At 39.7% G+C, this 25,411-nt stretch overlaps 1 protein-coding gene across 7 annotated transcripts in view; it reads right to left on the bottom strand.

Moving 5' to 3' along the window:
* Positions 1–25,411, bottom strand: part of LOC113094095 (1-phosphatidylinositol 4,5-bisphosphate phosphodiesterase beta-4-like) — a 66,186-nt gene that overhangs the window by 29,648 nt on the left and 11,127 nt on the right. For 4 of the 7 annotated variants that reach the window (XM_026259749.1, XM_026259754.1, XM_026259747.1 and 1 more), the window contains exons 2-13: positions 12,907–13,003; positions 11,208–11,288; positions 10,755–10,814; positions 9,279–9,422; positions 7,273–7,352; positions 5,176–5,229; positions 5,006–5,087; positions 4,322–4,422; positions 4,013–4,070; positions 3,043–3,151; positions 2,440–2,650; positions 1,977–2,070 (exon numbers count right to left, since the gene is read on the bottom strand). In XM_026259749.1, the coding sequence (XP_026115534.1) occupies positions 1,977–2,070; positions 2,440–2,650; positions 3,043–3,151; positions 4,013–4,070; positions 4,322–4,422; positions 5,006–5,087; positions 5,176–5,229; positions 7,273–7,352; positions 9,279–9,422; positions 10,755–10,814; positions 11,208–11,288; positions 12,907–13,003 (1,171 nt within the window). Of the gene's footprint in view, positions 1–1,976; positions 2,071–2,439; positions 2,651–3,042; positions 3,152–4,012; positions 4,071–4,321; positions 4,423–5,005; positions 5,088–5,175; positions 5,230–7,272; positions 7,353–9,278; positions 9,423–10,754; positions 10,815–11,207; positions 11,289–12,906; positions 13,004–20,478; positions 20,538–25,411 lie in introns of all 7 variants that reach the window. The other 3 variants (XM_026259752.1, XM_026259751.1, XM_026259753.1) reach the window with 1 other exon arrangement.

Raw genomic sequence — 25,411 nt, 5'->3', positions numbered from 1 at the left:
AAACATCGTATAGATTTTAAAATATTGCTTATTACTTATAAAGCCCTGAATGGTTTAGCACCTCAGTATTTGAATGAGCTCCTTTTACATTATACTCCTCTACGTCCGCTACGTTCTCAAAACTCAGGCAATTTGATAATACCTAGAATATCAAAATCAACTGCGGGCGGCAGATCCTTTTCCTATTTGGCGCTTAAACTCTGGAATAACCTACCTAACATTGTTCGGGAGGTAGACACACTCTTGCAGTTTAAATCTAGATTAAAGACCCACTTCTTTAACCTGGCTTACACATAACATACTAATATGCTTTTAATATCCAAATCCGTTAAAGGATTTCTAGGCTGCATTAATAAGGTAAACCTGAACAGGGAACACTTCCCATAACACCCTATGTACTTGCTACATCATTAGAAGAATGGCATCTACGCTAATATTTGTCTGTTTCTCTCTTATTCCGAGGTCACCGTGTCCACCAGATCCAGTCTGTGTCCAGATCAGAGGGTCACTGCAGTCACCCGGATCCAGTACGTATCCAGACCAGATGGTGGATCAGCACCTAGAAAGGACCTCTACTGCCCTGAAAGACAGCGGAGACCAGGACAACTAGAGCCCAGATACAGATCCCCTGTAAAGACCTTGTCTCAGAGGACCACCAGGACAAGACCACAGGAAACAGATGATTCTTCTGCACAATCTGACTTTGCTGCAGTCTGGAATTGAACTACTGGTTTCGTCTGGTCAGAGGAGAACTGACCCCAACTGAGTCTGGTTTCTCCCAAGGTTTTTTTCTCCATTCTGTCACCGATGGAGTTTCGGTTCCTTGCCGCTGTCACCTCTGGCTTGCTTAGTTGGGGTCACTTCATCTACAGTGATATCGTTGACTTGATTGCAAATTAATGCACAAAACACTATTTAAACTGAACAGAGATGACATCACTGAATTCAATGATGAACTGCCTTTAACTATCATTTTGCATTATTGACACACTGTTTTCCTAATGAATGTTGTTCAGTTGCTTTGACGCAATGTATTTTGTTTAAAGCGCTATATAAATAAAAGTGAGTGATTGAATCCATGTTTTTGTAAGATAAATATCCAGATTTCTAATGTAATAAACACTTTTTATCTCACCTTTTACTCCCATTGAAAGGCTTGGAAGAGCAAGGACAATATTTAATATAACTCAGATTGGATTATTCTCAAAGAAGATGCTTCGAGGGTAAGTAGACGATGGACGAATGGTGGTGTGACTTTCTTCTTTCAGACTAATTTAGTTGGAGTTGTTTAAAAAATGGTCTTTGATCTTTCAAGCTGTTAGATGCAGCTCAGCAGCTCAACTCCATCGGTTCATGAGAAGTTTAATATAATACTCATCTATTAAAAAAAAGTGTCTCACACGGCTTTGGGGGGTGAACAAAGGCCTTCTGTAGTGAACCGATGCATTTTTGTAAGAACAATATCCATATTCAAAACGTAATAATCACTTTAATCTAGCTTGTGCTCACAGTTGTAAAACAGAAGCAGTTCTGGGGGAATGATGATGAGGTCAATGCTGCGCATGCGCCGTAAGTCTCGTGAAAACCAACGTTTGTTAACAGGAGCAAAGGAAAACCACCTCCTCTTGGCTTATATTGAAATCCTCTGACATTCTTCTTTACAAATCCTCATTTTGTTCTTCTCATTAGTGACTGTTGTTTTGTTTTGATCTCTCCGCTGTGTTTCTGCGTGCATCACTTCTGAGCGGCGCATGCGTCATCCGCCCGAAACTGTTTCTGTTCACAATGCAGAATGCAGTCCGCCTTTTGAATATCAGTTATATAAGTATTAAGACTAGAGTTGCTTTTAAAATATTCACGAATCCTTTTCCTCGAGTCGAGTGAAGTCTGGAGTCATTTCAGGTCGAGTCTGAATTAAAAAAATGAAAATTAAAATGAAATGAAAGTCCTGGACATGACGTTTGATTTACACTCACCTTGAACAAGATGTCGGTGCACATGGCCTTCCCATGAGTGATGATGGGCTCCTGATCCTCACCTTTACCATCCCAGCAGTCCAGCTCCACACACCTGACACACACACACACACACACTCGCATTAAAGGGACGTTACGCTGAACCCTGAACAGACAAGCACAAATGTAAGCTAATGCACCACTCTATGCACTTGCTACCATGCTATTATTAATCACAGTAATGGCATTAAAGGGTGCATGACATGAGAAATCAAATTTGCCTTGATCTTGTGGCATATACAAGATCTTTGTACCATTAAAACATCCTGCAACTTTCATAGCTTAAACGTTGTCCTCATTATAAACAAAGCATTTATTTAATCAAACTCCAAAAACAGCTCGTTCGGATCTGAGGCAAGCGGAGTTTGTTTAGTTATTTCTTCACAGAGACGTTCAGGATGAGATGATGATGATGAAGGCATACCTGCATCCGGACAGCAGCACCTGTCGGTACATCTCCACTGAGGACTTCCCTCCGAACTGCCGACCCGTCAGATACGTGTTGTGTGAGGAGCTGATGAAGTAATGAGCCAGCGGATGCTCCATCTCCTGACACAGATCCAGACGGTCCAGAAACACCGGAGCGTTCTCGTCTGACATCAGGTATCGGCAGAAGCCGTCGCTGGACATGTGACCTGAACACACACAAGAAGACCAGGTGAGAACTCATTAAACTCTCCCTCAGTTACAGATTCAAACAGGGTTTCTGCAGGTTTTATGAAGGTACATTTAAGATTTTTTTAGATCCTTTTTTACCCTTATAACTGGTTTTGTTGTCCAGAGTCACATATTTGGTCGAGAAAATAAGACTTTATATCTTCATTTTGCATCTACAGTAAATGTATCTTGATTTCATCTAAATATTTGTACTGGAAAACAAGGAAGAGATTATTTTCCCATACATATCCAGACCTGGAAATTACTAATGTCAAACAAACCCAGTGCTGACACCTTCGGGCCACCAGAGGGCAGCAGAGGATCAGCTGAGAGCGCTTCATTACACACTCCTCACACCTCCTCCATTTACCTTTCTTTTTCAAGTCGGCGTCTCTCTCGTACTTCTCAATGATCTGCATGACTCGTTTTGCTTCATAAAAGGGGAAGAGGATCTCGTTGAGTCGAGGGTCCCGCTGGTTCTACAGGGAAAACCAACATCTGAAATGAGGAGGGATTCGTCCTCAGATGAGTCTAAATTTTTTTTTAGCTCGTCAAACTACAGCTACAGAATTAACTCTGTCCACCGGAGCAATCTACAGATGCATTTTTACCCTTATGAGGGCAGATTCTTCCAAACCACATAAAACACACAGCACGTCCTCACTTGAAGTAACTCATTATTAATGCAGACGGAGCAAAACAGCATCTGATGTAAGATAAGAGATGAGTATCAGGCCAGTTTAATCACATTCAGAGCTTTACCTCTGACCTCCTTGAACATCACGAATTATTTCACAGACGGAGAGCGTTTGTGTTCAGCAGACATACAGTCAAGAAGACGAGCAAACCAAACATACAACAAACACAGGACGACCCACAGCGGTGCTCTGATCTGCACACACACACACACACACACACACGCTCGAACACAAACACAGGAGCGCATCACAGAAAGCCCATCACAGACAAACAGAAGCAGAGCGACATGCACACACACACACACACACACACACTCATTTACTTTTATTTGTGGTTTACGGGGACTCTTCGTAGGTGGAATGGTTGTCTACTGTACAAACTGTATTTTCTATCACCCTACATCTAAACCTACCCCTCACAAAAAACTATTGCCAATTTTTGAATTTCATAAAACACGGTTTTCTTTTTTAAACCTTTTGTTTTATGGGGAGACAGGAAGTATTAACCATGTTTATGTTGTAGTACCCATGTCATTAAACACATTGGTGTCCTCATAAACCATACCTACCAGTACACACACACATACAACCTCACACTCTCTCTCACACACACACAGTAAATAATGATGATAAAGAGCTTACTTCATTCAGAAAGCTGACTAACTGCTCTACGGTTAAATAATCACTTTTGTCTCCGTTGCTGCAAAGAAATTGAGCAGAAGAGATTTGGTTTGGTTATAATAACACAAACAAAATCATTAGAGAGAGAGAAAGAGAGTTAGACATCACAAAGCATTTGTACGACACCTGTCTGACGTTCAATAAACCGTTAGTCAAACACACATGTTAATGTTCACCGCTAAAGCTGTTAGATTCTATCTCATAGTTAGTGCTCCAGTACTGGCTCTAGAGTACTAGTTAGCCTTGAAGACTGAACAGCGTGTGACGTACATCTTCTTGAAGAGCTCCTCAATGTCCGTGCGAGGGCAGATCTTCTGTGTTAGAGCGTAGAAGATGTCGAAGGTGAAGGCCAAATGCTCGATTTCATCATTCTGCAATGCAAAATCAAATCAGCAAGACACGTATTTAACTTCTGCAATGTGACAGGAACAGGATATTCAACAAAAGTAGGACGAGATGTGGTTTGATCCATGAGGGACTGATGACTGAAATCCTGCTCTTCTTTATGTCTCATTTTCCAGTGGAAACCCATTTAAAAATCAATCTTCCATATCTTGAATAAAGATCTTTGATTGCACTGGCAGGTTAAACAAGATTAAACAGTTTTTCAATGGCTTTTAGATGTTTTAACAAGTCAAAAAGTCTCATTGGTTCACATCTATAAAAGCAACTCAACAACCTAGTTACGCAGAATTACTAAAACTGAAGATATAAAAATAAAAGGTAATTCAAAATATCAATAAATACTATGATTGTACATAAAACAACAAAACACTAAAGACATAAAATACTAAGATATATTAAGAAATATCCTTATAATAAGTAATAAATAAAACAACTAAATGTATAAAATATTAAAATAACCATGTTCAGAGAAGCGTTTCCCTTTATGATCACATTACTGATGATTTGTTCACAATAAGAGCAGCATCATGAATTAAGACCCTTTCTGACCTTTCCACTGGGGAGACCGAGTTCCTTCAATGCCTGGAAGATTCCTTTCTCCGTTTTACCAGAGCCAAATGTCCGTGTGATACTACATGAGACGAAATCAGATAAGTTCAGATCAGATCAGCCAAAACATCAAAGAATAAGGAGATGATCCAGAGGAATCAGACACTCACCCTCGGACCGGTATTTTGCCGTTGACATTCGTTAGGAAGGAGAGTCTCATCCAACTAGACAGAAAGAAAGAGAAAGTTCATGAAGACAAACATCGATGGATTCTGCTGATTCTCAGCTGGTTATGACAGATCTCAAACTGATCTTCAAAAGATCCAAAACAGACCTGTACCAGTTCTCAAACAGATCTGCAACAGATCCCAAACAGACCTCTAACAGATCTCAAACACATCTGCAACTGATCCCAAACAGACCTCTAACAGATCTCAAACACATCTGCAACTAATCCCAAACAGACCTCTAACAGATCTCAAACACATCTGCAACTGATCCCAAACAGACCTCTAACAGATCTCAAACAGATCCCGAACAGACTTATAACAGATCTCGAACACTTCTGCAACTGATCCCAAACAGACCTCTAACAGATCTCAAACAGATCCCAAACAGACCTCTAACAGATCTCCAACACATCTGCAACAGATCCCAAACAGACTTCTAACAGATCTCCAACACATCTGCAACAGATCCCAAACAGACTTCTAACAGATCTCAAACAGATCCAAAACAGACTTCTAAAAGATCTCCAACACATCTCAAACAGATCCAAAACAGACTTCTAAAAGATCTCCAACACATCTGCAACAGATCCCAAACAGACTTCTAACAGATCTCAAACAGATCCAAAACAGACTTCTAAAAGATCTCCAACACATCTCAAACAGATCCAAAACAGACTTCTAAAAGATCTCCAACACATCTGCAACAGATCCCAAACAGACTTCTAACAGATCTCAAACAGATCCCAAACAGACCTCTAACAGATCTCCAACACATCTGCAACAGATCCCAAACAGACTTCTAACAGATCTCAAACAGATCCAAAACAGACTTCTAAAAGATCTCCAACACATCTCAAACAGATCCAAAACAGACTTCTAAAAGATCTCCAACACATCTGCAACAGATCCCGAACAGAATTCTAACAGATCACGAACACTTCTGCAACTGATCCCAAGAGACCTCTAAAAGATTTCAAACATATCCCGAACAGACTTATAACAGATCTCAAACACATCTGCAACTGATTCCAAACAGACCTCTAACAGATCTCAAACAGATCCTGAACAGACTTCTAACGGATCTCAAACAGATCCAAAACAGACTTCTAAAAGATCTCCAACACATCTGCAACAGATCCCAAACAGACTTCTAACAGATCTCAAACACTTCTGGAACTGATCCCAAACAGACCTCTAACAGATCTCGAACACATCTGCAACTGATCCCAAACAGACCTCTAATAGATCTCAAACAGATCCCGAACAGCATTCTAACAGATCTCGAACACTTCTGCAACTGATCCCAAGAGACCTCTAGGAGATTTCAAACATATCCCGAACAGACCTATAACAGATCTCAAACACATCTGCAACTGATTCCAAACAGACCTCTAACAGATCTCAAACAGATCAAAACAGACTTCTAAAAGATCTCCAACACATCTGCAACATATCCCAAACAGACTTCTAACAGATCTCAAACACTTCTGCAACAGATCCCAAACAGATCCCGAACAGACTTATAACAGATCTTGAACACATCTGCATCAGATCCCAAACAGACCTCTAACAGATCTCAAACAGATCCCGAACAGAATTCTAACAGATCTCGAACACTTCTGCAACTGATCCAAAAGAGACCTGTAGCAGATCTCAAACATATCCCGAACAGACTTATAACAGATCTCAAACACATCTGCAACTGATTCCAAACAGACCTCTAACAGATCTCAAACATATCCCGAACAGACTTATAACAGGTCTTGAACACATCTGCAACAGATCCCAAACAGATCTCAAACAGATCCCAAACAGACTTCTAACAGATCTCAAACAGATCCCAAACAGACTTCTAACACTTCTCAAACACATTTGCAGTAGATATCAAACAGATCTTCAAAAGATCCTAAACAGAACTCTAACAAATCTCAAACCGAATCTTGATTCAGGGTCTATTTACCACTATAAATGACCATACATAGATGCTGGACATTCATTACTTTGATTGTTGGGTCATCTTTATGTCAGTCTACTTACTGTTTTTTCAGGCAAGTCATTGGACATACGTTATTCGCTTTGAAGTTGTGAATCACCGATTTCAGGCCTTCGATCCATTTCTGAAAACACAAAACAATCATAAATGGAGAGAAATAACACATAACGTTTTTTAGTAGTTCACGATAAACAGTCAGTTCGAGATTCATCTTTAAAACATTCAGGAGACACTTTGAATGATTCACATCTGAAGAAGCTCAAGAATCAGGGACAAATCAGACTATTAGATCACTATTAATTCTGCTACATGAAATAGTATCTAGAACTAACTTAAACACAGGAAATGTTTTGTAAACCTGCTATCAGTGTTCAAACATCAAACAACTCATATGTGACCCTGGACCAAAAAAGTGTCAATTTTTCAAAATGTAGTTTATATATAATCTAAATGCTGAATAAATAAGCTTTCCATTTATATATTGTTTATTATTAGGATAGGAATATTTATCTGAGACACAACTATTTGAAAATCTGGAATCTGAGGGAACAAAAAAAAAATCTAAATATTGAGAAAATCATCTTTAAAGTTGACCTCAAGGTTAGATTATTGTAATGCTTTATTGGGTGGTTGTTCTGCACGCTTGGTAAACAAACTACAGCTAGTCCAAAATGCTGCAGCAAGAGTTCTTACTAGAACCAGGAAGTATGACCATATTAGCCCGGTCCTGTCCACACTGCACTGGCTCCCTATCAAACATTGTATAGATTTTAAAATATTGCTTATTACTTATAAATATAAATATAATTTTATGAAATTAAGAGTTATAAATCATCTCTCTATTGATGTGTGGTTTGTGCGGAGGACAATATTTGTCTGAGAAAATCATCTTTAAAGTTGTTCAAATGAAGTTCTTAGCAATGCATATTACTAATAAAAAATGATCATAAACCCGGCGCAATGCGACAAGGCCCAGCTCTAGTGTGTTTGCTTGTTTCAGTCCGGCGCTGTTCACATTTTCCCATCCAGTGCCACGTCGTTTAATTAGCAAATGCATTTGCGCCTATTTGTGCGGCCATGGGCGTGCTGGTATAAAAAAGAGGTGTGTTCAGGCACATTGCTGGCGCATTGCTATTTTAAGGAGCTGAAAATAGACTGTGCCATAGTCCAACTCTGAAACCTGGTCTAAAGTCTGGTGCAATGTTTTTTCTTTGTTATTTACAGAAAGTTAGTATAGGCGGGTTTACAACGCACGTATATGCTGCTTATTAAACACAGGGACGCACAGCAGCACACAAACATGCCAAATATAAAAAATTAAAGGATTGCAATGCATAAGAATTTTCTGTTGGCTAATTTTATATATATATATATATATATATATATATATATATATATATATATATATATATATATATATATATATATATATATATATATATATATATTTATTCATCTCTGAGACGTATTCTGTCTTTGCGCTTGCCAAATTCTGCCGTGTAAATAGCAAATCTTTCATGGCACGGGCAACTGGCTCTTAAAGGGAATGGAAGATGAGACTCTGATTGGTTTATTGCACATTACGCCCAAAAAACACCCATTACTCATTAAGCGAGTAGGGACAACCCGTTTAGACTATGCACCCAGGCGCGCCAACCGTTTTTCCACCTGCGCTGTGCGCTTTAGACTTTCCATTTAGATCGTTAAAGTAGGGCCCTTAGTGTCAGTGAATCACAAACATTTTACAATATTATTGAATGTGGACTCTATGTACTGAACAAAAGTTAGTTGGCAATACATGCGTTTTAACTCTTTCCTCCGCCAAACACAAACTGGTTTCCTCACTGGTTTCCATGTTCTGTTATATGCTAGGAGGCACTATTATGCATCTCCTGCATGAGCCAAGAATCTCTCGATCAAAAACACAGACGAGGCCATTAAATTTTTGTGAAAATAATAAAAAATACTGGCGGTGGCTGGCAACTTTTTTCACAAACACTTGCAGGGAAAGAGTTAATGAGGTTTGCAGCACAAACTGTGTCATGCTCACCTTGGCCGTGTCCGTGTTGTCCGTCACCATGTACATGAAGCTGAGGTTGACCAGGTCCGTCCCGCTGCACACGCAGATGATGCGGCCGTCCAGATCCGCCTCACTCTTCCCTGACGCTTCCAGAGACGCCTGGATCTTTGGGTCCTTCAGGAACAAAAACACACCATGCGTGCAAACATCACCTCCACACGCAAGCACTGCTTCAATTCATGCAGAAACTTACAATATCCTTATAAATATACAATATCCAGATCAACATGATCCACTACACTGGACTGAAATGGAGGCTTTGGATGTTGAAGCTGTTAGTGTGTTTATGGCATCATCAGGTCAAATCTACTGAATCCCGTATGACTGAATGCATCTGATTCATTTAGAGTACACTGCAAAAAAATATTAAGTGCCACTTCCTGAGCGGGAAAACAGCTGTTTCCATGGTAACACTGTACACAGGCGTGATCCAATCAGAACGATCCCAGCAGATTACTGTTACACAAAGGAAGGGTTTGGAGAAATGAATCGATTAACGAATCGTTTGGGAGTCTTTGAGCAAGTAAGGCAAAGTAATAAAACAGCATATTATAAGTTTTTTTGATCTTGCATGCATGCCAACCTGCTGTTGGGGAGTCCTAAAACCAAAATATTAACCTTTTAATAATAGGGGCACTTTAATGAACATCAGCTCATGATGAATGATTTAAGCCTTATCAGAGTCAGATTCAAAGAGTCAATTAACAGATTCAGAAACAGATAGTTAGGGACACCAGTACTTCCACACATCATTGGGTGAAGACATTGACCAATGTCCATCTGAACATCTGAACGCAAAGAAACGGTGTGTTTTTTTACCACATCATGCTTGTGGTTCGATTCCCAGAGAAACATATGAAGCAATAAACAGAACACTGTAATAATGGGATGTGAGACGTAAACGTGTCTGCAGAGGCTCACTAATGTGGATAAACACACATCACCTCCTGCTTAACAAACAGCTGAAGCGGGGTTACCATCAGGTCCTGTAAACATGAGCCGCCTCCACAACCTGACCGCAGAAGACAAACACTGAAGACGCACGACTGCGCAGCGCCACACACACACACACACGCACATACACACGCATCACATGTCTCACACACGTATCACACGTCTCTCTCTCTCACACACACACACACACTTACACCCTCACACATACAGATGCAGACGAGTCACACACTCAAGTCAATATTTGACACATAGTGAATGTGAAATATATGTAATCTCTGGCTGTCAATAACACTCGAGAGCAGATACAGAGCAAACAGTAACGCCTGCGTCCCGTCAGATCATGTGACCCGCAGATCATCAATCCCACAATGCCTCGTCTCCATCATAAAAACTATGACTTTTGTTCACTAACTTAACTTAACTTGATTCATCTGAACGATTCAAGTGTTCGTTTGGGATGATTCATTTCAGTTCAATCTGGAGCATCTTTACCTTCGGCACGACTCCAGGACGAATGCTGTTGATCAGAGAACATTCTAGAAGCTGACCTTCCTGCAAGAGAGACAAATACTGTCAAAGCAATTCAGTGCAGAATCAGTTTGTGATTACTGATTTCGGTGATGTATAAAGATCAATTTGAATGAATCTAACCAAGGTGAGTTCTGTTAATGCCATTTTTTCAGAACTAGTTTAAACTGAATGTCAGTGACTGACCATACAAACATAAAACACACACAGATACACTTACACACACACACACACACACACACACACAGTCATTTACAATATTTAAAACAACAGACACATTTCATCAAATGTAAGTAAAATAATTAAATGATTATAATCGAAGCTTTCAAACACATGCCAAGCTGAGAGTGTGAGGAGAAGATCAGAGACGCTGTGATGTGCGTCTACATCAGCTGCATTAATGAACAGAAATCACACCTTTCCGTCACTTTTCCACGTGAGAAAGAACCCAAATTCGTCGACTCTGAAATGGCAGCTGGGCTCTAAGACGAAGGGATCCTGAAAAACACAGCGGAGGATGAAACACAGCGTTAAAACAGCCTTGATTATTATGTTCTTTAAAAAAAAAAATAATAATTTTTTTACCCCAAATTTTTACGTTATTTGACCATTTATTTTCTATATAAAAAAATGGTCTTCATTTTAATGTTATATAAAGGTTACAAAGGTTAGAACATTTATACATATTGTTAATGTTCATAACATGTTGATCTCTGACCTTTAAGAGCTTGAGCGGTTAAAGAAGCAGACGCCGAAACAAGGTTATGGTGCATTGATGCGCAGGTGATATAGTTACTGTTATCACTACAGTGTTTGGTGTGATCCTCAGTCATTTAGAGTAAGACAGTTTAATCTGTAGTTATTTACAAATTCAGCAAGCATGTAGTGCATTAAAACATGTTAAGATTTTAAAGTCCATTTTATGTTAGTATTTTGGCTTTCAGAATCATGATTCATCATTACAGTGAGTTGACCCCTGATTCAAAACGCCACAGAATCTACTCTGAGCAAAAACACTTCAGCGTGTGTCATTCCAGGCGAGTTTGGCAGTAAAAACCTCAAAAAGTCCAGATAAAAGCAGCCTAAAGCAAGCTAACACTAACGGGCTTAGCTAATGAGTTCACCTTCACCGAACGGATGGAGCCAAGATGGCCGCCGGCAGCACAGTTTCACCGTCTGCTGCTCTGTAGGAACTGGCTGAACTGTGACTGCTCTTTTGAGACTTCCTTCTTATTTATCTACTAGTTCCGGTGCGATACATCTGCCGCTCTAATTAACGAGGGCATGCGACACTCGTCTCATCCCGATTATCTATTATCTGCGCACATTTGACAGGTGACGCTAAACCACAGCGAGAGTCAATCTGAGCAGAAAACAGCACAAATACTGAAGCTACTAACTGAACTAAACATCAGAGAAATCACAAACAGACGGATGATGAATCCACACGAACAGCAGTTACCCACAATCCCTCTAAGTGTGTGTGTGTGTGCGCATATAAATGTATGTGAGAGAGTGTGTGACAGTGTGTGTGCGCGTGGGAGTGATTGTGTGTGTGTGTGAGACAGTGTGTGTGCATGTATGTGTGTGAGTTTGTGAGAAAAAGAGAGTGTGTGTGTGTGTGTCAAGTCAAGTCACCTTTATTTATATAGTGCTTTAAACAAAATACATTGCGTCAAAGCAACTGAACAACATTCATTAGGAAACTGTGTCAATAATGCAAAATGATAGTTAAAGGCAGTTCATGTGTGTGTGTGTGTGTGTGAGAGAGAGAGTGTGTGTGTGTGTGTGTGCGTGTGCATGTGAATGTGTGTGTGAGAGAGTGTGCGTGCATGTATCTGTGTGAGTGTGTGAGAGACAGGGTGTGTGTGTGCGTGTGTGTTTGTGTGTGAGAGTGTGTGTATGTGTGTGTGTATGTGAGTGTGAATGTGTGTGTGTGTGTGTGCACATGAGAGTGAATGTGTGTGTGTGTGTGTCAGAGAGTGTGCGTGCATGTATCTGTGTGAGTGTGTGTGAGAAAGATGGTGTGTGTGTGTGTGAGTGTGTGAGAGAGAGTGTGCGTGCATGTATCTGTGTGTGTGTGTGTGTTGTATGTGTATGTGTGTGTTATATTTACCTCATCGAATCGGTCAAACACGGCTCCCTCCTGCAGGAAATCAGGAATGTGTTTTTGCCAGTTGAACTGGTATGATTTTGTCATGATGCTCACAGACCTAAAACATACACATGACAGAAATAACACACATTAACATCCAGAAAACAATCTGAACAAACACACCTTTGTCTTTACAGATATTCAGACTTTTCGAAAGAATAAATAAATAAATTTTATGGTTAATGAACAAACGTAGCATTTGAACCATCAGGAAAAAAGTGAAAACGTGACACTAAAACAAATTCACATCAGTGTTTTAACTGAAATAATGAAACTGTTGTTTCTCTTACTACTCACAAGAATATTCATGTCCTCAATCATTTGTAGAACATGCTAAAACATGCTGACAGAAACGCCAGAGAGACGATTCCCCAAACCAGACACTGACTGTTATAAATAAACCCAAGATATGCCACTGAGCTGATACATATTCAATCAACTCATTAATATTCATGAGGTGTGCTACATATTCATGCTAATTAAACAGTTACATTCAGGGCCTGATGGGAAGTTCAGAATTCATGATCATGATTACATCTGATTACAGCAGAGGATGATGGGAAATACAAAGCGCGGCACAGCCATAATCATGAACGGGTTAAATGAGTCTGTTTACCAGTTATATTCCCCTCATCAACACACTAAACTGAAAAGTTAAACTAATGACATGCTCATCACACAGATGCTCCTCACAGAGAGTTTAACATCCAATGACCAGATTTGACTCTGCAACGATCAGCAGTCCGAACACGTGAGTTTAGCTGAGACAATTATCCGTCCCTGTGAGGCAGTGCAATCCCCTGCTACCGCCGGTTTAAAACGGCAGCGAGGGTAATTACCCAGAGGCCCCTGCTTCATAAGCGTGCTTAAATTAATGATGCAGAGGACACACACTCTTCAGAAGAAAAAGCAAGAGCAGCGGGAAACCTGCAGGAAGACGACGACAGCTGTCAATCAAACACAGCAGAGATCACGAGTGTGTGTGTGTGTGTGTGTGTGTGTGTGTGTGTGTGTAGTAAATGCGTGTCAGCATCTGACTAATGCAAACAAATCAACCCTGCTAATGTTTGGCAGCAAAGTTAAACATTCAGACTAATACAACAGTAACCAACACACACACACACACTATAAAACACACACAAACACTCGCACACTATAAGACACACTCTCCAGAGATCTGCAGCACAAACACTAACGAGTGTGTTCTGCTCGGAGACTCAGATGTTCATATGTCAGAGCAGTGGAACAGTGAACACTGAAACACTGATACTGACCACTGATACACTGCAATTCATTCATACCAGGCTGTCATCTATGGAGCCAAAAGAGTCTCAATAAAGATAAATGCACACACTACATTCACATATGCACACACATGATTCATAAATACACACACAGGATACACAAATGTGCACAAAATTTACAAATGCACACACAAAATTTAAAAAGCACAGAAGATTCACAAATGCACACAAAATTCAGAAATAAACACACAATTCAGAAATGCAAACAACATTTACAAATGCACTCAAGATTCACAAATGCACAGGACAAGATTCACAAATGCACAGGACAAGATTCACAAATGTATTTCTGATGCACACACACATATATCTTGATTTACAAACTGCTTGTAGTCTGTGAACTTCACTGCATTTGTGTGTGAATTTTGAGACTCCTCTGACCTGGCTCGACACACAAATGCCTTTTTTTAAACAGGGAATGATCTGCAACCAATCAGATGTCTCCCTTCTTTTAGCCAATCACAAGAACGCACTCCACGTGGTTGTTTACTTATAAGCCAATCACATGAACGCGTTCACAGCGCGATATGCCTGTGGTGCGACATATTATAGCCTACTTATTTATGAAATTGTATGGAAATACAGATGTTTAGATTACAATTCAGGTTTATTTTTTATTATTTTTTACAAAATATAAATTTAAAAATGTCTCAATACATATAGCCCAGACTGTGACTGCAGAAAAAAAGTTAACCATGGATTCATAAATTAGCAATAGGCAATTATTTCATTTTATTGAAATATTTTAATGAAAGTAAAACAAAATTTTTACACCTTTTTGAATATTTTAAATATATCTAAATATTCTTTTGGATGCAATATAGAAGTCACTTTAATTAAAATATTCGGTCCCTACATGAAGAGAGAGTCAGTGGTCCGCTTGAGAGAGGAAAGTGACTCTCCGGCTGCGCAAAGTGAGTCACCGCTGCGTGAGGAAAGGGAATCGTTCGCTCAACTTCGCTGGGTGAGGAAAGTGAATCGTTCACTGAGGAAAGTGAGTCGTTCGCTGCGAGAGGAAAGTGAGTCTCCGGCTGCGCAAAGGGAGTCGCCAGCTGCGTGAGGTAAGTGAGTCGTTCGCTAAGGAAAGCGAGTCGTTCGCTGCGTGATGAAAGTGAATCGTTCACTGAGGAATGTGAGTCGTTCGCTGATTGAGGAAAGTGAGTCGTTCGCTGATTGGCTTATAAGTGAACAATCCCCCACGTGGGGTGCATTCTTGTGATTGGCTCAAACAAGGGAGATATCTGATTGGTTGCAGATCATTCCCTGTTTAAAAAAAGGCATTTGTGTGTCGAGCCAGGTCAGAGGAGTCTCATAATTCACACACAAATGCAGTGAAGTTCACAGACCGCAAGCAGTTTGTAAATCAAGATATATGTGTGTGTGCATCAGAAATACATTTGTGAATCTTGTCCTGTGCATTTGTGAATCTTGAGTGCATTTGTAAATGTTGTTTGCATTTCTGAATTGTGTGTGCATTTCTGAATTTTGTGTGCATTTGTGAATCTTCTGTGCTTTTTAAATTCTGTGTGTGCATTTTTGAATTTTGTGCGCATTTGTGTATCCTGTGTGTGTATTTATGAATTATGTGTGTGCATATGTGAATGTAGTGTGTTCATTTATCTTTATTGATACTCTTTTGGCTCCATAGTCATCTATTATCATTTACTAGTGAAATACATCATTGCCATTATATTTACAGAAACACAGACATATTTATCAAAACAACTTCTTTTGGCATTAGAGAGTAAATGATGACACAATGATCAGGTTCAGTTGTGTTTTCTTCAAAGATAAGCTCTGATAATAAATCTGATGATAAACTCATTTTAAACTCAAGACTTTCTTTGTTTTCTTTGGCTCTTAATTTCCTGAAGAGATTAATGTGATCCTCATTTATCCTGTTGTTTATCATCTGGGGCTTGTTTTGTTTATTGATGTGATTATATTTGTATTGCTCTACAGCTCTCTGTCATCTGGTTCTTATTACGGCCTATGCTCTCATTGTCAAATGCAGAAATGTTAATCCATGCATTTATGACTTCAAGGTTAGATTAATGTAATGCTTTATTGGGTGGTTGTTCTGCACGCTTGGTAAACAAACTACAGCTAGTCCAAAATGCAGCAGCAAGAGTTCTTACTAGAACCAGGAAGTATGACCATATTAGCTCGGTCCTGTCAACACTGCACTGGCTCCCTATCAAACATCGTATAGATTTTAAAATATTGCTTATTACTTATAAAGCCCTGAATGTTTTAGCACCTCAGTATTTGAATGAGCTCCTTTTACATTATACTCCTCTACGTCCGCTACGTTCTCAAAACTCAGGCAATCTGATAATACCTAGAATATCAAAATCAACTGCGGGCGGCAGATCCTTTTCCTATTTGGCTCCTAAACTCTGGAATAACCTACCTAACATTGTTCGGGAGGTAGACACACTCTTGCAGTTTAAATCTAGATTAAAGACCCATCTCTTTAACCTGGCATACACATAACATAATAATATGCTTTTAATATCCAAATCCGTTAAAGGATTTTTAGGCTGCATTAATTAGGTAAACCAGAACCGGAAACACTTCCCATAACACCCAATGTACTTTCTACATCATTAGAAGAATGGCATCTACGCTAATATTAGTCTGTTTCTCTCTTGTTCCGAGGTCACCGTAGCCACCAGATCCAGTCTGTGTCCAGACCAGAGGGTCACTGCAGTCACCGGATCCAGTACGTATCCAGACCAGATGGTGGATCAGCTCCTAGAAAGGACCTCTACATCCCTGAAAGACAGCGGAGACCAGGACAACTAGAGCCCAGATACAGATCCCCTGTAAAGACCTTGTCTCAGAGGAGCACCAGGACAAGACCACAGGAAACAGATGATTCTTCTGCACAATCTGACTTTGCTGCAGTCTGGAATTGAACTACTGGTTTCGTCTGGTCAGAGGAGAACTGACCCCAACTGAGCCTGGTTTCTCCCAAGGTTTTTTTCTCCATTCTGTCACCGATGGAGTTTCGGTTCCTTGCCGCTGTCGCCTCTGGCTTGCTTAGTTGGGGTCACTTCATCTACAGCGATATCATTGACTTGATTGCAAATAAATGCACAGACACTATAACTGAACAGAGATGACATCACTGAATTCAATGATGAACTGCCTTTAACTATCATTCTGCATTATTGACACACTATGTATTTTAGACGCAATGTATTTTGTTTAAAGCGCTATATAAATAAAGGTGACTTGACTTGACTTGATTGGCAATCGGACGTTTTTTGGTTTCTTTTCGGCAGATTTTTCCGGAAGTGCGCCCACGTGCACAGACTACATTGTAATCATTCGCTATCATGTCATTTGTGTGGAAGTATTTTGAAATCTGTGTGCAGGACACGGGCAGCCGTTCAGAGCTACATGTCTGAGGCACAGATAGCAGGAAGCGAACAGCTGTTGGTGTACTGGAGCACAAATAAGAGCCATTTTCCTGCTCGAGTGTACTGTACCTGTTCCTGCACAAGTGGAGACAGTGAAGCGATGTTCAGCTCAACTTCTCGCGTGTTGGATGAGAAACAAATGGACTAAACTGTGACAAAACTGAAATGCTTTTTTTTTTTTTTTTTTTAAAGCAGAACTTGCATACACGTTTGAAAAGCCAGAAGTAAATGTGAGTTCTGTTTAGGATGATTATTTTTTGTGGATCAGGAGACCACAGATTAGCAGCAGATCCTCATTTGACCAAACATGGGCAGAACGAGCCCCAAACTGCCGCTAATCAGCTGTTTCCGGCCCAGGAACGACCTCCATCATTCCTGCTGTTATCTCTGACCAAACATGTACCTAACAGGAGCGGCAAATTGGGGATTCTGTCTCCGAAGGCCAGGAGATAAGGCAAGAGAGGACAAAGAGGCAATATTTTCCAGAGCCACAGAAATAGAACACTGCCTTTTTCAGAAAGATCAGTTTGAGGATCATGGGGAAATAGCTCCGAGCAGCTGTGCTTCATATGGATGATACGAGAGCGACTGACGATCAGCGGACAAACCTTCCACCACACGCACGCTCATCTCCATGGCAACGCTTTTCCCGGGATCACTGGCCGTTAATGATCCGGTCAGAGCTGGAGCCGGATTCACCGGAGGCCTCGTTTTCCCAGAAGAGCATCCCCATCTAAACACACGCAATCTCCAAAGAGCAGCAATTACGCTTCATTTGGACTTGGAGGGTAAACATGAACTCTGTGCCGTTTACAGGCTTTCTGTAGAGCTTCACATCACACCAAGCCTTTACAAGACCTGCACAAATCACAGAATACACACGATCATCTTCAATTCATTTATTATTTAAACAGGCTGAGGCCTCATTTATCAAGTCACTTGAAGATCTGTCGATTTTGGATTTTGCTGATAAGATGTGTTCAAAGAAAAACAATAAAAGATTATTGGGCCAATATTAATATAATACACATTCTGAATATGTTGTATAAATAATGTCCTTAGTCTGTCTTTCCTGTGATGGGCCATTTGAGAGAAAGTAAAAGAGTTTGCATTGATTTAAATTCCAGATACTGTTTACTGTGTCGCCAAAATACCACTCAGAAACTGAGACTTTTGGCTTAAAATTTCATACTCTCCATAGCCTTTAATTTGATCAAACCAAATCTAAGACTAGAAGTAACATTAACATTAATACTCCGTGCAGCTGTGGTGTACAGTAATCCAGAAGTGTCCTCCATAATATCACAGTAAGTGCGCATCATCGAGATGACGAACGATCTCAGCTTCAGCGCGGAAAGTGAGGAACTAACTGATCTCTGCTTCATTACAGGTTGCACATATTTGTTTCGTCATGAACGTTGATCTTCCTTCAAAACAACTGGTAAAAGAGTCCCACGATAACGTGCGTCATTACTATGACACGGCATTAGATCTGGCTTCTGTTCACACAGAGTTCGTTCTGGGACTGATCCCGGCAATGTTACTAGGTCTCCGACCCGGGATCAATCCCGGTATAAATTCCGGGATGTGTTTGCTTTCACATAGAAGGCGACCCGGCAATGTTCCAGCAATTTTGCAGTATTCAAACTATAAATGCAGTTTTGGCATGGTTTAATGTGAACTGACTCGGTGAAATGATCAAATCCTCCACTTTAAGACAAGTTATAGCACAAAAAAACATGAATAAACATCCGAAGGCAAGTTAAAAGAAAGAGTACAACTTTGCAGTCCTTGTGTGTGATCACTCAATCAGTCAATATAAAGGCTTGTAAACAATGTCACGTAATGTTACATTTACCTCAGAAGCAAACATATTCGGTGATCATAAACTTATTAGTCAGCCAGAAAATAATATGTAGAGAGGGGCATTTTGCTAAATATATGCACTAGTGTTGTCACGGTACCAAAATTTCAGTATTCGGTACCAATACCAGTGAAAATTCACGGTTCTCTATACCAATTTCAGTACCAAAGCAAAACACAAAAAAATGCTAATTAAAAAATGTGACTATACTTTCATTTAATCCAAACTGTGTTCATATTTAATTTGAAAGGGCTTTTAAATTTTAAAGCCAAGAATAACAACTAAGTTAGCTAAAAAAAAAAAAAAAAAAAAAGCCCAGAGCTGCTTTTTTGACTGATATGACACAAACAATGTTAACCATTTGTACATTCTCTAACATGTGTATTTTAGATAAAAAGCCTAAAATAAAAGTTACAGGAGCACTAAATAGTTTATAAAGAAACTTAAATCTAATTCTCATTAGATTAGCGTTAGTTGCACATATGCTAATGATTAACTACTCTAATAACAATGTTCATTTAAACCTGACATTCAAATTAAAACATTTAATAGTATTCATAACGGAAGCAGGGTTTCCCACAGCCTTGCACTCTATCTAATCAATCATCAATCCATTAAGTTTTTTTTTAAGATATATTCCGTTTTTTAGGTCCAACTAATGAAAGTCAATGGGGTCTGATGTTATCTGGTTCCCAGCAACAAATTATTGTGTGTTCCAGAGAAAGAAGTACAGGTCTTCAGGACACATTTTTGGGTGAACTGTCGCTTTAATGAACAGAAGTGAGCAGCACTGCCGTCTGATTGGCTGTTCGTGGAAGCTACAGATCCTGACAGAAGACAGACACGATAATAAAGCACATAACACACTAATGCCTCTCGTCTGATGATCAGACGCTGATCATTACTGTCTAGTTTAATTGAGTTAAAGCAGTCTTACCAGGCCGAGGCTGAAGGTGAAGAGCAGGCGAACAATGGGCTGAGGACAGCACTCACTTTCTGCAAAACAGGAAGACACAAGCAAATGCTGTGAGGAACAAGTGACAGCCGCTGTTAAAAGAGAGAGAGAGAGAGAGAGAGCAACAGGTGTGCTGCCCTGCGGTCACATGACCAAACACCTTCGATTGCATGATTCAGCTGTGGAGTCATGTTTTTCTAAATCGCTTTATACAATACAGATTTGATTCAAACGAGGAAAATAACAGAAACAGCAATGCAAACTTCAGCAAATACGAAGCAAATAAAAAATTTGGCTATAAAGCAGCTAACGTCATTAATAAAATTCTAAAGTTATGAGAAAATAATCCTGCCAGAAATCAAGATGGTTATTGTGTATTTTAACCAAAATAATTTACTGCAAATTATGACAATTAGATACATGAAAGATGAATCAAATGGTTCCTGCATCCCTGTGTACATTTACATCCAAAACAACACCATAGCCACAAACTCATTAGCATATATGACAACATGGACAACCCCAATCATAACAGAGCTCATTAACATATGACCCGCCCACACAGAGTGCACTACACTACAAAAGAAATGATAACGGTTCTAAACACTTTTGACCTGATTCAGCATGTGCATGGACCCACACACAAAGGTGGACACACTCTGGATCTAATCATCAGTAGGGGTCTAAACATTTCATCCACTGTTATTAAGGATGATATTGCACCAATAATAGTCAGTAAAAAAAAAACAGACAGAAATCAGTTTGGAGAAGATCAACAGCAGTTCAGACTATGAAAAGACAATGCAGAAAAGCCGAGCGGATGTGGAGGAAGACGAAACTTGAAATACACTATAGCATCTATAAAGACAGCCTTCATGCTTTTAATGTGAAACTAGCCACAGCTAGACAGAACTTCTTCTCAAACTTTATAAACAGTAACTTAAATAACACTCATACTCTTTTTGCCACTGTTGAGAGACTGACAAACCCCCCAAGTCAGATTCCCAGTGAAATGCTCTCAGACAGAAAATGCAATGAGTTTGCTTCTTTCTTTTCTGAGAAGACCATCAACATCAGGAAGGCGATTAGCACATCCTCAAGTAATGCAGAGGTCAGACAGATTCGGCCAAAATATCAAAAAGTTACTATGTCTATTTTTGAAACAATTGATAGCAAAATTCTGGAAGACATAGTGCAGCACCTAAAATCACCAACCTGTTGTCTTGACACACTTCCCACATCTTTTTTCAAAAGTGTGCTTAACTGCTTAGAAGCAGATCTCTTAAAAGTGGTGAATGCCTCACTTCTTTCTGGGACATTTCCAAACTCCCTTAAAAACTGCAGTTGTTAAGCCCCTCCTGAAAAAGAGCGATCTTGATAACACACTTTTGAGTATTTTTAGACCAATATCTAATCTTCCTTTTATAGGCAAAATTATAGAAAAGGTAGTTTTTAATCAGCTGAACAAATACTTAAACTCAAATGGATACCTGGACAATTTTCAATCTGGTTTTCGACCGCATCACAGCACAGAGACAGCACTCATTAAGATAATAAACGATATTCGCTTAAATTGTGACTCTGGCAAAATATGGGTGCTGGTATTGCTAGATCTCAGTGCTGCGTTTGACACTGTCGATCATAACATACTACTAGAGAGACTGGAAAACTGGGTCGGGCTTTCTGGGATGGTACTCAAATGGTTCAGATCACACTTAGAAGGGAGAGGCTATTATGTGAGTCTAGGAGAGCATAAGTCTAAGTGGACGTCCATGACATTGCATTTGGAAACAAAGATGAAGTGTTCAAGGTGAATGCATACCTTGACTCTAGGGGTCAAACAACTAAAAATCAAGTCAGGAATCTTGGTGGGATTCTGGAGACAGACCTTAGTTTCAGTAGTCATGTCAAAGCAGTAACTAAATCAGCATACTATCATTTAAAAAACATCGCAAGAATTAGATGTTTTGTTTCCATCCAAGACTTGGAGAAACTTGTTCATGCCTTTATCACCAGCAGGGTGGACTATTGTAATGGGCTCCTCACCGGCCTTCCCAAAAAGACCATTAGACAGCTGCAGCTCATCAAGAACACTGCTGCCAGGATTCTGACTAGATCCAGAAAATCTGAGCATATCACACCAGTCCTCAGGTCCTTACACTGGCTTCCAGTTACATTTAGGATTGATTTTAAAGTACTTTTACTCGTATATAAGTCACTAAATGACCTAGGACCGAAATATATTGCAGATATGTTCACTGAATATAAACCTAACAGAGCACTCAGATCATTAGGATCGAGTCAGTTAGAAATAGCAAGGGTTCACACAAAACAAGGGGAGTCCTCCTTTAGTTACTATGCTGCCCGCAGCTGGAATCAGCTTCCAGAAGAGATCAGATGTGCTAAAACACTAGTCACATTTAAATCTAGACTCAAAACTCATCTGTTCAGCTGTGCATTTACTGAATGAACACTGTGCAATGTCCAAACTGATTGCACTATATTTTCACTGTTTTTTTTGTTTTTTTATGTAAAATCATTTTCTAACTGTTTTAAATTAATTTTAAATAAGTAAATTATTTTATACATTTTAAAAGTTTTAAAATGCCTTGTTTTATTCTTGTTATTATTTTTCTTCATTATTATTTTACTTTCTTTTATGTAAAGCACTTTGAATTACCATTGTGTACGAAATGTGCTGTATAAATAAACTTGCCTTGCATTACACCAATCATAACAGAGCTCATTAACGTACATGACCCGCCCACACAGCGTGGACTACACCAATCATAACAGAGCTCATTAACGTACATGACCCGCCCACACAGCGTGGACTACACCAATCATAACAGAGCTCATTAACATACATGACCCGCCCACACAGCGTGGACTACACCAATCATAACAGAGCTCCTTGACATAAAACTGTCAGAGAGAGAAAATTAAACAAAATTATGGCTACCATTGTTAACTCTAAATAAAAAATTGTAATGAACTACAGAGTTAAAGTGTGTGATTTACAGTAAATGTTCTGAAGAAGAAGTCAATCTCCTCTGTATTACCAGTCTGTCGAAGATTAAAATAAAGCGTTATAAAACACAAATGATCCGGTTAAATCTCCTTATAAAGCCCTCTGTTCTGTTCGTTCAGTCTGGCAAATCCACGTAATGAGTACTGTTTATTTTTAGACTTTATGAGGCGTTATTTCAGGTAACATCAGACAAGGCGGCAAATATTCTCTTGATTAAAGCAGCCGATAATCCCACGGTGGTAGAACGTCAATCCGTCCACGGCCACGGCGGAAACACAAACACCTGAGACACCTACAAGCGAGAAACACTCATTCCAGATCACTATTGATTAGTGCCTCAATAATCAATGAAAATTCACCTGCAGCTGAGAGCTTCACTGAGCTCCTTCATCATCAGTCACTCCATCAGGATCAGAGTCATCACTGCCGCTCACCTGAACCAATCCAACGGATGGCCACAGGGCATCATGGGAAACGGCACTCCTGACAGCATTCCAGAGGCAGTCGGTCAACAGCAATTCCAGATAACCAACACGTATAGTTCTCCAGATTGGTTATAGTTAATGTGCATAATTAACTGACATAATGCTGTTGAGGTCAAAGGTCGTGCGTTCAATCAATCTCTAGAGTATTTCAGCACCACTTCATTTTGTGAAATATAGATAAATCAGACAGATGATGAAAAACATCAACTACAGAAAATCTCAAATGAAACACGATTATTGTGTCGAGTTGCCAGCTGATGTGCCTGATTGTTGCATCAACTGTTTTTATTATCATCCAGCTCCATTCCGCAGCATGCACCTATAAGATATTAAGATATTATAAACATTAAGATCAGGACTTTCAGTAAGGTTGGACTTGAATTACTACTTTCTTCTCTAGAATTGTAGAGCAGATTTGAAACAATCTGAATTGTATAAATCGCTGTAGAAATAGAGGCGACCTGACCCTTCAGACCTAGTCACGTGACCCAGGTGAACACATACTAGTGATTTAACAAGGGATCGCGTCGGGTCACACGCCTCGTCACTGTGTCCTCGGCTAACACGGGTAATAATAGATGCCAATGCTGCAGCGTTCAGAAGTCACGTTCTGAGTTATAGCACAAAGGTCGACAGTTTAATTGGAAGTGCAAATTGTGTGCGTGTGCTGGCTCCCAGCAGTGCCGTGACTGAACCTGTTTCACAGGGGCTGCAATTAGAAAGAGCAGGAATAGCTCCGGCTTCACTCTGTTCTGTGCTATATTTAGCCGAAACTCGTCGTCCAAGAACCGTTTCAGCTGGCTGCTCTACAGAGACGCTCGCAGGAACACGGCATGATGGGAGATCTCAGAGCGGGGGTGGTGGGTGTTTTTGGGTGCAATAATCACTTCAGGATGCAAAAATTCCCTCTGTCCAGTCGTTAATAGAGAAAGTGTTGAGCTGTCTCACTGAAACACTTTCAATATCCAGACAAAACACAGATCAGAAGCTCTCAGTTCAGCTCAATATCCAATCATCTAGAGATACAGTATTTAAGGAAAATGACAATTTTTCTCAGCAAAAACAGTATTCTAAACAGGAAACCCTGTCAGTTCATACATAACCATTAAAGTCTGAAATTAACATACAACTATTAACCCTTTAAATGTCGCCTACATTTACTTCACTATATTACAATGAAATCTAATCTTATCTTGACAAACTATATATCGTTGGAAAGGGCTAAGACTCCCGAATATATATTTTACCTATGTTCTTCGATCAAAATTATAAGGAGTTTTGACCTTTGTTTAAAAAAAAAGATTTCTTCGTTGCCTTTTTCTCTATCACATTTTAGAAATCATCAGAAATTATATATCGACTGAAAACTTAAAATCTCAAAATTCATCCTTGAAAACCC

Source organism: Carassius auratus, unplaced genomic scaffold, assembly GCF_003368295.1.
Source record: "Carassius auratus strain Wakin unplaced genomic scaffold, ASM336829v1 scaf_tig00215261, whole genome shotgun sequence".
NCBI classification, from domain to species: domain Eukaryota; kingdom Metazoa; phylum Chordata; class Actinopteri; order Cypriniformes; family Cyprinidae; genus Carassius; species Carassius auratus.
Note: the sequence above shows the minus strand (reverse complement) of the source record. Positions and strands in the feature narration are given on the sequence as shown.